This window comes from Tupaia chinensis, unplaced genomic scaffold, assembly GCF_000334495.1.
Source record: "Tupaia chinensis unplaced genomic scaffold, TupChi_1.0 Scaffold143951_1, whole genome shotgun sequence".
Classification (NCBI taxonomy): Eukaryota; Metazoa; Chordata; class Mammalia; order Scandentia; family Tupaiidae; genus Tupaia; species Tupaia belangeri.
In genome coordinates, this window is record NW_006203802.1 from 319,700 (window position 1) to 334,002 (window position 14,303).

Sequence of the window (14,303 nt, forward strand, 5' to 3'; positions counted from 1 at the left end):
AATGTTCAAAAGGCACTTTAAAAAACATATTTAAAAAATACAGTTCTCTGACTTAATGGTGATCACTTAAAATAAGCAAGTCACCAGACATTTTTAAACCATTCACGACACGATTACCTTAAATAATTTTTTAGATTCAAAACACAAACATTCACTATGTAGTACAACACACTGCTTAGCAGTAATATTAGTTTCCCTCTAATAATATACTTTATGGAGACTATTAATTTGCAGGGCCCTGCACAGTTACTGAAACTTTAACATAAATGGAAAACTGAAGAAATAAGGGAGTTGAAATTGAGCATAATTCAACTTTAAAACTACTTTTAGAGATGGTTTCTCTAAAGAAAATTTGTAAAATTTCCTATGCTAATCGTGTTAAAACTGCTATTTCACTCTGATATATAAACATTTCACTTTTTATCAACAGATTATATTTAGCATAAACTATACCACAGGTTGTGCCCAGATATCTTTAGTTTGTTTGTGTCAGTCCTACTTATAAAGAAATAGAGCAATGAGGCAAATGAGTTTTGTTCTTCGTTTCTGAGAAAAGGCTGGGGAGGGTCCAAATAACTTTACTTTCTTTAATGATTGTTTATGTCAAATTAGTTTAAACTTGTAGAATTTTTAACTAGGGCAAGTATCCTGAGAACCAGCAGGCATTATTCTTAGACTTTTACTTTCAATATCACAGAGAAACCTAAAGTAAACACATATAAAGTTATCAGCAAGTGATTAAACATTTGAATTACTAATAACAGCCAAATTAACCTTGTCAAGGTAGCAATAAGAGGAGCTAAAAAATTGAAAGTTAGTTATGAAGGAAATAAAGGGCAATAAATACAACAAAGCAGAAATTTGTATCAGAGAATTAACAGTCTAATGAATTGAAAGTTTAAATAAAGAATAAAAGGCTAGATTATGATCTGATCAATCACACGAGGGATTCTTTCAAGTAAAATAGTGATTCAATCTGGTAATAATATTTGATAGGCTTAAGGTGAAAAATACTCAAGAAATAATTATGAAAGTAACATCAAATTTGGCACTCAACTCCAATTATATTAAAAAAATATTAAGAACTAGTAATTTATTTTCAAATCTTACTCTAGTAAGAAAAACTCTGAAATTTAAAGATATTTCAAAACAAACTCTGGGATGAAAACCTGCTTTGTCTATGAACTTCCCACTAGAAAATACAAGCATATTGTTATTATAGAAGGTAAGACATTGAACGCCTTAAGTTTTGAGACCATACTAAAATAGTTTACCCAAGTGACAAATATCTTAATCTAAAAGATAATGAATCACTATCATGAAATCTGGTTTTGTGTGCTCTATCAAATGTTTGTAAAGTTCTTTTGTTTTATTAGGTCATGGAGGACAGCAAATGATTCTTGCAAGTGATAAAATTTTGATAGCACACATCAGGAGAAAAATGCTTTCCATAGTATAAAACATTTTGTCACTTTTTTAAAATTAAGAATTGTGGAAATTTTTGATGACACTCTTTTATATATGCTTTTAATGAATCAGTATGCACTTATTAGAATTTAATGTACCTTTCCTGCCTCAATGTGAAATAACTCAACTTGGAGAATTGATATTAGTCACTCTGGGGAAGCTAAAGAATATTGCTAAAATGAATAATCCACTGATCCTAGTGGATGATGTGATCCTGGACTACAGTGATTTAAAATGCTCAAGGGGTAGTATAATTCGCAGTGTGTTCCAAAGACTGCACCAGAATCCATTTAGGTCTTAAACTAGGATGAGTAAGAAGCATCTATAGGGCCAGTTTAAAACACAAATGTTGGCTCCCACCCTTAAGAGTTTCTAAGTCAGGTACGAGGTAGGGCCAAAAGAGGGTGCAATTCCAACCAGTTCCCAGGGGACGTAGATGCTTGCTGGGACCAAGCTTTACAACCACTGCCCTAATAACGTATTCTCCTGGGCCCCATCCTAAAATCAGAATTTGTAGAATTGGAGTCTTCAAATCTTCATTTTAAATGCTCCTAGACAAGAGTTTGAGAACCACAGTTTAAGAAGCGCTATGACAATTTGGCTAGTTAATCTGACATTAACTAGCCAGTGTGTCAGACGTCACGTTATACAGGTGAAAACAGAATAATGCTAAATGACCAACGCAAGTCTTACATGGTACAAATGAGCACACAGGTTTTGAGTACAAATCCTAGCTCTGTTACTTACTAGTTCTGTGACAGTGAAAAAATTACTTTCTCTGAGCCTTAGTTTTCTCATCTGTAATACGGGAATAACACCCAATCTGTGAGGATTAACATTAGTATACACAGAATACCTAGCAAAGTACCTGGCTTACAGTAGGTACTAGATAAATACTAGTTATACTACTTATTATTATAAGAAACATACAAAATACTTCCTTCACTATCTAATTTTGTCAAAGCAGATTTTTCATTCAATTAAATGTAGTACTTCTATTCCAAGGTAATATAATAATAATAAAATCTTATAATTACTGCCCCTTGTTCTAGGCAAGAAGTATTCTAAGAGCCTTACATATATTCACTTATTTAGTTCTTGTAAAAATTCTGTGAGGTAGGTAGCATTATTATTCATAATTTACAGATGAGGAAATTGAGGCACAGTGAGAGTAAGTAAATTGCTCAAGGTTACAAAAATAGAAAGTGGTAGAGCAAAAACTTAAACCCAGGCAGTTCAAATCCAGAGCCCAGGATCCATTACAAAATTAATTTCCTATGAATAAGTGAATTTTAAGATGTTTGGATATTCATAATATACCATTTATACTTCTAGTAAAGAAAAGTGGCATATGTGGACCACAGCTGTAAATTCATGTCCACAATATGGTGAAAAGTTGTTGAAAGAGTCGGATGAATGCTATGAAATTCTGGCAGATAATACCACCATAATAACAACAAAAGAAAACAATTTAATAGGCAAAAATCGGTGCATATTTTCACTATGTGGACAGAGTAATCCATAATTAGTCACTGAAATGAAGATCCTCTCAAATATACTATCCAAAGAGGTCATGGTTTTGACAATGTTTGGCACAATAAATACAAATTATTTAGCTAAGCAGCAGAGTTAATGGCATGACAGCCATGTAAAATTAGCATAATAAACACAAGAGAAATTTAAATCATTTCTAACATTAAAAATAATCTTCTAGGAAGTCTGTAAAATATTGTTATGATACACTCAATAGTATTGCTAAAGACAATGAAAATTAAAAATTTTCTTTCCTCCCAGAAACCCTTTAAACAGACTCTGTCATTAAAGTTAGAATAAAACATTTGTGAATGCGTTTTTTGATGACAGTCTTGAATAGATATTTTGCTTTGTTAGAATCATCTGTAACAATTATCTCAAGACAGTAAACTTCAGGATGTTATTGGTAAAGTTAAGTATTTGGTCTTTTAATATTAGGCTGCTGGGAAATTCATGACGTGTTTCTGCATTAAAAAACATGTCATGACTTTCCCAATATGAGACATTTCAGTTTACTTCAACACTTTGCATTTTCCAATGTTTTTAACTCTGGTCAAAATCTTGCATACAAATTATTCTGCCAGTGTAATTAATAGCCACCTCAGAGCCTAAAAATGATTTTTTTTAAAACTCTGCTTTAAATTTTAAAATTGCTTTATACATATTATAAAAGGCACACATAATTTCTTATCTCTCAATAGGAAGAGAATGGAAGGAATATAATTATATAGTTGGAAAGAATTTTAAATAGTCAATTAACATGTCATTTGGTAATTCCTGAGAGTGGCAATGAAATAAGAAACGCATTCCCAAATAACATTACTTTTACTACTAGTAGTTGCCCATAATTGACAATGGGTAAATTTGGGAACAAAGTATTTAAAATGCATGTTTACAGGATGCCATTGATGCTTTGAGTAAACAAATACTTAAGAGTAGAGAATGGAATTGAATAAATTGTAAACATATTTAGAAGAGAGACAACAGGAACTGAGTAAAATATTTTTAGTTAGACTCAAGTATATATTATAGTCAAGGTCCGTGATAATTTCAAAGTATAGTTTTATTAATGATGCACTCTAGGATAAGTGCCATTCTTATTCTACCTTCTTCTGGAAGAAATACTGCCAATGATAAATAATCACAGCAAAATTTTCATTAGACAAAATCTGTATGTGTGTGAGGGGTTTGGTTCATTTATACCACACTGTAAATAAAAACTCATATCTTGAGCTTATAATCAACACTGAGCAATAATATTTCCTTCTAAAATTTTCCTTAAGGCAGATCTGTTTAGCATTGTGTTTGTTACTAACATGGTACAGTGCAGTTTTAGCAAATTTAACCTGCTGTAGTTCTCAGTAACAGTAATAGAGAGTCAGGAACAAGCAATAAAATTTCTTTTCTAGTTCCTCTAAATGGCTACCATTTTAAAAACACAAGTTCTTTATATATATACATATATATAAAGAACTTTTCTATATAGTAACAGTTTTTTATAAATAACCTATATATAATAAAAGTTCTTTATATATATTTACATATATAAAACTATATCAAAACACATTTTAACAGATTTCACAGCTCATTTAAAGCTTCAGTTTACAGTCATTCGTATGAAAGATTTCTATATGGAACGTTCACCTAGAATTCTTCACTGGGATTCCAGTGTTCTATGCCAGAGATACAAAAGTCCTTCTTCAGTGCAGTGCTAGATATTTTACCTCTGTTCATTCATGTTTTTCTTTCAAGGGTTTCCTAATTTTACTTTTGGATCTTCATTTTTGCTTGCTTGCCCTATATGCTTTAATATATTTTCAGGTAAGGCAGGTTGATATCTGTATAGGTAACCATATGGACGAAGATGATAAATGAGGTATTCTAACTCGTACATAGTTGTAGAATCAACATAGTGAAAAGAAACTGCAAAATCAGAACAGCATCCAGGACCCTAAAAAAGCAGTGAAAACAGACAATGTTAATACACAACAGTCACATACGGATAAAGGACACATTAACTTTTTTTTGATGGGTTTCTGCTACAGGGCGCATGCGCTCGCCAGAAAGATAGAGACAGAGGAACAGAAAGCGAGAAATCACCCCCCCAGGGGGGATGGCCACACTGCAATCCCTTCTCTATTCTCCTCTCAGGATCCTGGGCATGCATGTGCCTGGCTTGAGTCCAAGCCACCGGGTCTGGGACTCGAACCACAATCAACTACATGGGAGTACAACAACATAGCTATTATGCCAACTACTGGTCCCAGGACATACTAATTTTAAAGAATTAAAGCTGGCAAGGTAAAGCAGAGGCACTAATTTATTAGCCCTGTGGGAGAAACCAATAGTTCTCAGAGTTCCTAATGATTTAAAATCAGAGTTCCTGAGGTATTTCTAACTAAAATACTATTCTCTCATACTGTTCAGTGTTTTTACAGATAAAATTGAGGCTTCTTCAAATAAAACAGGCAGCTATAAAAAAAAGACAAGATTCTATTTCTCTGACTTTTACTTTCTCTTCATCATTTTCTCACCATATATTTTATTTGGCTCAGCCTCAAAAAGATACCTCTGGTACATTTGATGACTATCATGCTTGGCCCTTTGAGTCTACAACCTAGAAGTTCTCAAGCTAGACTTGGATTTGAATGCAAATTTAGCCTATAGTATATGACCTTTGGCAAATTACCACATAAGTCAACTGCTGATTGATTAAACCAGTTCTTTCTTATAATAAATATATATGTGAACCATATAATGCAGTTTAACATTTTCTAATAGCCACATTAAAAAGTTAAGAGAAATAAGAAATAAGAAAATAATATGAATACATTTTAATAAAAATACTAACTGCATAATTTTAACATAATCCTCTCTACAAGCAATTTTTATATAATTCTGAAATTCTCTAATACCACCAATAACAATTTACTACATTAACTGTGTTACTCTCTATTTTTTTTACTGGGTGGCCAGGATGTTATTAAACATTATAAGAAACAGGACAATAAAAGAAAAAAGCTGTAATTATTAGAAAGAATATAGTACTTCTTTGCAGATAATTATAGTTAACTAAAAACTCGAGTCTCAAGTGAAAATTCACCAGAAATAATTTGGTAAGAGTGCCAAATTTTGAAGAAACTTAAAAAATGCCCTTTTAACTGGTATAAATTAAAACCTAAGTGTGTTGTTTTTGTTTTTTAAGCCGGAATAGAATAGTAACAAAAATACAAACTACTGGGTTGTTGTAAAAGTCATGACACATTTTTACACGGAAAAATATGTCAAGATTTTTCTGATGACCCAATACTTAGATATTTAAGATAGAAGGATCTGAGGAAAACTATAAAACTTTACTGAAGGACCTAAAAGGCAACTTGGAAAAAACAAATCCTGGGCAAAAATGTCATTGTTCCTAGACTGAGTTTTATAGACAGTGACAAAGACAAGAGTTACCAAAAACCCTTTGAAGAGAAAGTGAGAAAAAAATGCAGCATACACTCAGGTTCACAACAAAAATGCTGTAGATTAATTACAAAGACATTGCAAAACACCAGAACAATATGGCACTGTGCCAAAACCAAGCAGAACAATGACACAGCACTGAAATCTCAGGTATCAATCCCACTATCAGAAACGCAACAGGATATCATAAAAACGTTTTTTTTAAAGTCAGCAATGAAAGTAGGACTAAACTAAAAAATGATAATGGAACAATCAGCAATTTGGAAAAAAATGAGCAACTTTCAGACAGGTTATAGTAAATGTAGGTAAGTCTGACAAATAGAATAAATCGTATCTGACCATTCCTGACCTATCGAAATGGCAATTCCACATAGAGATGGATGTGAGGTTATTCATATATTTGCACATCTATTTTAAAGCTACTGACTGCAAATTCTCAGATGAAAAGTCTATTCCAAAAGGCTTTTATAGAAGTGGGAAGGTAACGTGGGAAGGGGACTACATGAAGAATCCGTTGTGAATAAGCAACCTAAGAACATAACCTTTTGAATTAGTGTATCTTATACCTCGACTTGCTAGGTAAAAATTTTTTATGGTGTATTTTTAGTACCTACCAAGAGAAAAAAATGTATGTATGAGATTTAGACTGGCTTTGAAAACCATCACTTAGGGAGAAGGTAGCTTATTAAATGATAGGTGACTAAAAGACGTTTGGCTTCCCACTGGGTTTATGTAGAACCTCCTGAGGAAAACAGACAGTGTGAGAACGTTGGGTAAATTTTGGTACTTCAAAGTTTTAGTCTTCAATATAACTGCATTTTCATAAATCTTGCCATCCATTTCAAAAAAACTACAATTTAAATAAAAGATGCACTATAGAAACATTTAGTTTGTTGGATATACCCTATGGGCAAGTACTCTTTTAAAAGGAAAGAATGGACACTTTACTGGTTACGAAATAATGACAATCGTGACGTCCCTTTGCTATTATTGTATGTGTACACCAAATCGGATACTTCCACTAAAATCTTATATGCATTTGTGTATATTGGTTACTTTCTTTGTAATCTGGGTATTTTTATATGGGAAGTAGTACAGAATAAAGAAGGGAAAACATATTAAGAAAAGGTGACATCTAAAGAACATTAAGGGACCAGACTGTGATGCAGTGGTAAAATACCAATGCTCTGCAAAGGAATTCCACATAAGAAGGTTCACGGTTCAAGTCCAGAGACCTCCCTGAGTATGCTGGGCACATGTAGACCATTATCAGGGAGGTAGACTATAGCACTGAAACCCTGTTGGGGTGCTATATTTCTCATTCATGGAAGAAATAAATAAATGAACTTAAAATATTAAAAGTAGCATCTCACTAAAACAAAAAAATAGATTTAGGGCCAGAGAAAAGAGGCATAAAAAACTTACCTAAAGGCATTACTAATTAGTAACAGAAATGAATTTAATAGCTAGGTTTCATGATTCACGGTCTTACTTCCTGTAGCAATGCTTAAAATAGTGAAAAACTGAAAACTATTAAATGTATTAGTAGGAGAATGGATAAATTACAGTATATATTAGATTATACAGCAGTTTAAATTAATGGAGCATATATATATATATATATATACATTAATGTTGATGTATCTCAAAGATCTATGAAAAGGACAAACTATAGAAAGATGCATGTGGTACAGAATTCCCATTTTAAAACCTGCAAAGCATCACTGTATGTTATTTATGGATACATAAACATGTAGGAACAAAATATGAAATATGTATGGTTAGGAGTAATCTTAAATTCAGGGAGTGGTTAACACTGAGGAAGGTTAGGTTAAGGTAACAATTAGGGAGGAGTATGTATGCCTGAACTATGTAATGTTTGTTCCCTTCAATAAACCTGAAACAAACATGGTAAAAGATGATTATTTTAAAAAGGTGAGGAGTGGTTACAAGGTATCATATTGGTCTCACTTATTTATACATCAGCTATTTCACAAAATGTACTTTAGATAAAATTCTCGAGAATAGAAGCTAAGGTGTCAAATAAGAGCTAAGAACTTATTAAATGCTTATTGTGTGACAGGCTGTATTATACTGTAATTACAAAAATTAAATGACAAAGTTAGATCATGTTCATTTTACAAAAGAGGAAACTGAGGCTCAGGAGGCACAGAAGTTAGATAAGTTCAGTCCAACCAAGGTCATTCAACTATCAATTCTATGTAGATGAGCAGGATTTGAACCTAGGTCTTGCAGAACTTCCACGTTTTTTTCACATGTTCCTTTTAACTAGAAGGTTTGTTCCCTAACCTCACTTATATTTCTGTTCAGAAGCCACTCTTTTAGAGGGGACTTTAAACACTCAAACCAAATGCCCCACTCTGGGTTATTCTCCATTCCCCCCTACCTGGCTTTATTTTACTTCAGGGTACTTCCTCCTGCCTAAAATTACTGTATCTTTACTAGTCTGTTTGTTGTCTGTTTCCTGATGCAGAATGTAAAGTTTATAAGAACTGGCATCTGGCCAAATTTACTTCTACGTTCTCAGTGCTTGGCATAGAGTATATAGACATTATTGAGTAACTATTGCTAATAATTTCTGCTCTCGTCTATTTGATATCCTACCATTCTGTGTAAAAAGGCTGAGATTCCTGTTACTGGTACTAATGAAACATATATATAAAAAAGTGAGTTTCTGTTTTTAATTGGCAAAAGTTACTAAGTCCAAGTATTTATATGGTAATAAAATTTTCTAAACTTACCTCTACAGGAGGATAATAGTTATAATTCCAGTACCAAAAGGTTTTGGGTAAATAACCTTTGACTAAGTGATGTTCTGGTACAAATGGATGAAAAGTTTCTTTTCCAGTGGCATCTCTAGAATCTCCTGCTTCTACTTTTACAATTTCCATGCACCGTCCCAATGCTAAGTCTTCAATGGAGGAAGTATGTGTACATTTTTCTGTTTTAAATGCATCAACGAATCTCTTCAAGGCTTCTTTGCTTAGTACATATCCTGCTCCTCCACTCATGTAGCCCTGCTTTACATAGGGCTTAAATCTTCTCCCAAAGTAAATGGGATCTTCGGGGTTATATTTTGAAAGAAGCCATCTCAAATTGTCTAGTACGACATACGTATCATCATCGGCTTTCATAAACCAGTCAGCATCTTCTAAATAATTGTCATGAACGTACTTAAAAGCTCTAATTGTTTTCCAATATAGCTGATCTCTGCCTTCTTTGGTTTTTAATCCCACAGCAGGGAAGTCTTTATTTTCTTCCGAACTCATGAACAATACTTTATTACAACGCTGGGCCCAAGTAGCTTTGACATGTTTGGCCTTTTTCTCCAGATTTTGGGGACCAGTCATAACCCAGCAAAGAATTCTTACTTTCTGGTAGATGTTTTCAGCGATGTCTGTGTTCTCATCTATTAAACACATATTTTTAAAAGTTATATTTACAAAGATGGAAAATCCAAACAAATTAACACTGAAGAAAAGCATTTTCTTAATTTTAATGTCCTTTTAAAAATTTATTATTAGAGATTTAGCTGAAAGAAAGCAAAACTTTTCTTTTTTAATAATTATTTTAGGGGACCAGCAGGTGGTGTGGTGAATCAAGGTGCTGGATTCCCACATGGCCAACCATGGTTTGAGTCCCGGATCTGGAAGCTTGCTTTCTCACTTTCTGTCCCTCTTTCTCTCTGTGTCTCTCTCTAGTCAAATTAAAAATAATAATCAATAAAATTGTTTTATTTAACTTTATTATTAAAAATAATGAAATCAAATTTTTATTTAACTTTACCATTAGTGTTTTAAATTTGACCAGAGAGAGAGTGGGAGAAAGCAAGTCTCCAGGTCCAGGACTCAAACTGCCATCAGCCATGTGGGAGTCCAGAGCCCTTAACTATCATACCACCTGCCAGCCCCAACAGAGCAAACTTAACATAGTCAGTCTTACCCAGGAGATAATGGGGCTCCAAGAGTTGTCGTTATGATCTAAATTCTTACTAGCCCAACTGGTTCACTGACCAAAAGCATCAGCATCACCCAGAAGTGTGACATGTAGAACTATTTATTAGACATACAGAATCTCAGGCCCCAACCCAGATCAACTTTATCAGAATCACCATTTTAACCATGTCTCCTGGTGATTCATATGCACATTAAGTACCGCCTTAAAATGGTCTCTGCTTTTCACTGCATACTACAGGCTGAGTATCCCTTATCTGAAATGCTTGGGACCAGAAATGTTACGGAATTCATTTTTTTTTTTTCATTTTGGAATTTTACAAATAAATAATGAGATATCTTGGAGATGGGAGACTAGTACAAACACAAAATTTATTTGTTTCATATATACCTTATACCAATAGCCTGAAGGTAATTTTATACAATGTTTTCAACTGTGAGCATGAGACATGTTGTGGGCATGCTTGCCTGGAGGATTCTGGGTATGCTTAGAAAAGATACAAGTAGCTGAAGGGTGTTGGGAGGGTCTGGCTGCAGCCCAGTCATGAGTTCTGGTATGAAATTTTCCACTTGTGACACCATTTTGCAACTCAGAAAGGTTTGGATTTTGGAGCATTTCAGATTTCACACTTTTGGATTAGGGATACTCAATCCACAAAAAAAAAAAAAAAAAAAAAAAAAAAAAAAAAAGGGCTTTTCAAAAAAAAAAAAAAGCTTTAGCTGGTTTTCAGCAGAAGTTTAACACAAATTTCTTACTGCTCTGAATGAGCAAACAGCAGGAAAAGACATCCTGCTTACAAAAGTCCACTATTATGAATTTTCTTAAGTACCATTGAAGGCATTTATGATTACTACAGTCTGAAGCACAAGAGTACATTAGCAGGTTGAGATTACTTCCCACAGTAACAGAGCTCATGTCAAATGCAAATCCACCACTAAGAAACAGAACAGAAGTAGAGGAAGATTCCCAAGACTCTCTATAGCAGCATTTTTCCAACTACTAGTTTGCAATGAAGTAGGGGGTTTATTCCAGAATATAAAGCATCAGGTTATCTTTCACTGAAGATAGCTTGCTCCAAAAACAAACAAACAAACAAACAAACAAAACAAAAACAAAAAAAAAAAACAAAACCCAACCTGCTCACTGGAGAGAACTATAGGAAGTTATCAAATTCAGCCTGGTGCAAATTCCTTATGTAGATGCAAATAATTCATAGGCTGTCAGGCCAGGACCATATTTTTGGTAGCACTGGTCTAGTAGAAGACCATCATTATCAGATTCTAGACTGATGCTTCTGAAAGTACCTGCGATGAAGGTTTTTTCTGTTTGTTTTTTTAACGTTTTAGCCATAGGGTGCATGTGCTCACTGGAGAGAGACAGAGTCTGCCTGAGGGAAAGCAAGAAATTACTGACCCCACTCCCATCTCCAGGGGAATAGCCACACTGGAATTCCTTCCCCTCTATTATCTTCCACAGATTTTGGGCACACATGTGCCCAGAGTGATTCTCAAGCCTCTAGGTCCAGGACTCAACTATATTCGGCCACATGGGAGTCCAGTGCTTTAACCACTACACCATCTGCTGGCCCCAAAGGGCCAATTTTTATTAACAAAAGAAATCTATACTTTTACAACTATGATAAAAACAAATTACTAGAAAAATAAAACTCCTCCCCCCAAAGCCTTACGTTTTTATTTTTACACTTATCCAAAGCTACTCTGTCAAATTGTTTCTGTGTACTCTCAATGTCAATACTTACTTGGTTGTGGACCAGCACAATTCTGAGAAACATACTTTGGGTAGCAATGCCCCAGGTTGTATGCTGAGAAAACACCCTTCAAGTTAAGGCCAAACAGCAAGTTATAACTTTTTCACTAGGGATAATTTGATAGTTAACTGATTGAGAGGGAATCCAAGGGAAGGTTGAGCAGGGAATGGAAATATTCTCAAACCACTCTGAATATCAAGAATGCACAACCTAAATGGATAAATGCAGATAAAATCACCTATTTTCAGTCAGAAAGCATTCCTAGCTCATCTCCCTTAGGAACTCAATCGCTTGGGTATTCAGCAACACCAAACCCTAAATGAGAAGAGAAAATGGTGCAGGCAGAATCAATCTGTTTCACTCTGAATGAAATAGCTTTCTCTCTACAGCTAAAATCTGGAAGATATTTTCATTCTTTCACTTATTTAACTACTTTGTACCAGGCATGTGCTGACACAGGAGACAAAAAGGTGAATAAAAACACTTCCTGCCACATAAGAATTCACAGTTTAATGTGTCATACAAACAGATCACTGCTACATACTAAGAGATGGTACAGTTGAAGCAGGTATAAAGAAAATGAGAGAAGGGACCAGCAGTTAGCGTAATGGCTATGTCGCTGGACTCCCACGTAGTCGACCGCGGTTCGAGTCCCGGACCCAGTGGCTTAAACTCACACTGGGCACGTGTGCGTGCGTGCCCAAGATCCCGAGAGGAGAATAGAGGAGAAGGGATGGCGGCGTGGCCACCCCCCCGGGGGGTGATTTCCTGCTTTCTGTCTCTCTGTCTGTCTCTGTCTGGTGAGTGCACATGCCCTAAAGCAAAAATCTCTCAAAAAAAAAAAAAAAAGAAAAAGACAATGAGAGAAGAGAAAGAAGTGGCTGATGAATCCTATAGGGCAATGACGTAGAAGAGAGAAGAAATTTCGAGATACAGTAATACTAGAAAAAATAAGAGAGAAAGTAGTCTTTGAGTAGAGGCTCACCAAAAGAAAAGACAAGAGGCATGGTGAAGTTTGGTTGCGAACAGGTACAGACAGGTACATGGTTATAGCTGAAGACCTGGATTACAGGAAATGCACTGTGGATTAAGAGAAAGATCTAAAAAATAGGAAAGGAGGAGAATAGCTACAATATAGTGACAAATAGGATTGATCAGTATGAGAAGGAAAAACATTATAACATTGTAGCTCCTGGCTTATGTAGATGGTAATAAGCTATATAAAAGAAATACAGGAAGAGAGCAATTTTAAGGAGTAGAAAAGTTTGATTTACACATGTTGAGTCTGAGGAGAATAGACAGACTTCCAGCTCACCCACATCTTGTGGGGCTCCTGAGCAGGACAAGTGTGTACCTAATCCATGTGCCTGCAATGAGGTTTAAGTACGGTCAACTAGTAATAAGGAAGCTTGTCCCTCATTGATTATCTGAAGACATGGAGCTATGTTACAGAATAAGTGCATACAGACCAAACTGCTCTTTAATCAAACAGAAAGCGCCTGATAGTTAAATCACTGTTACATAAACAAAACATTCACATAACATGATATCATTCGTAATGTGATGCAGGTACCTGCCAGCTGATAAAAATCAAGAGGCTTTGACACCTTATCTTTCATCCTCTGCTTGAGAGGCAGGAAAGAAGTAATTTACTACTGCAAAGATAGGAGATTCGACTCTTAACACGGGGCCCTCTACATCCAAGAATTCCACTTATTTTCAAGCTGCTTATATTATTTTCTGTCAAATAATAATTTGCGGAGATCATTGCACTGTGTTAATGTCTTCTCAAAGTGACTGGAACTGGGCCGAGATAAAGACAGAAATACACAGAAATTAAGATGATGAGAGTTGATGATATCACAAAGACTAAGAAAAAAGCTCAAGATCAGAAACCTGAAACAGATCAACATGTAAAGGGCACATGGAGGACTCAACTGAGAAAATCTGGGTAGAGATAGGAGGTCAGAAGAAAATGAAATCATTATTAATACGCCATTAGTTTTTCACTTCTTAGTTCTATTTTTTTTGGGGGGGGGATTTTTTGCTATAGGGTGTGTGCGCTTGCCTAAAGACAGAGAGACAGTAAGTGAGC

General features: G+C 34.7%; 1 protein-coding gene across 3 annotated transcripts in view; it reads right to left on the minus strand.

Moving 5' to 3' along the window:
• Window positions 1–344: 344 nt before the first annotated feature.
• Window positions 345–14,303, minus strand: part of C1GALT1 (core 1 synthase, glycoprotein-N-acetylgalactosamine 3-beta-galactosyltransferase 1) — a 27,345-nt gene continuing 13,386 nt past the window's right edge. For all 3 annotated transcript variants that reach the window (XM_006165539.3, XM_014582978.2, XM_014582977.2), the window contains exons 3-4: window positions 9,228–9,895; window positions 345–4,951 (exon numbers count right to left, since the gene is read on the minus strand). In XM_006165539.3, coding sequence (XP_006165601.1) covers window positions 4,748–4,951; window positions 9,228–9,895 — 872 coding nt within the window. In that variant the 3' untranslated portion in view covers window positions 345–4,747. The remainder of the gene's footprint in view (window positions 4,952–9,227; window positions 9,896–14,303) is intronic.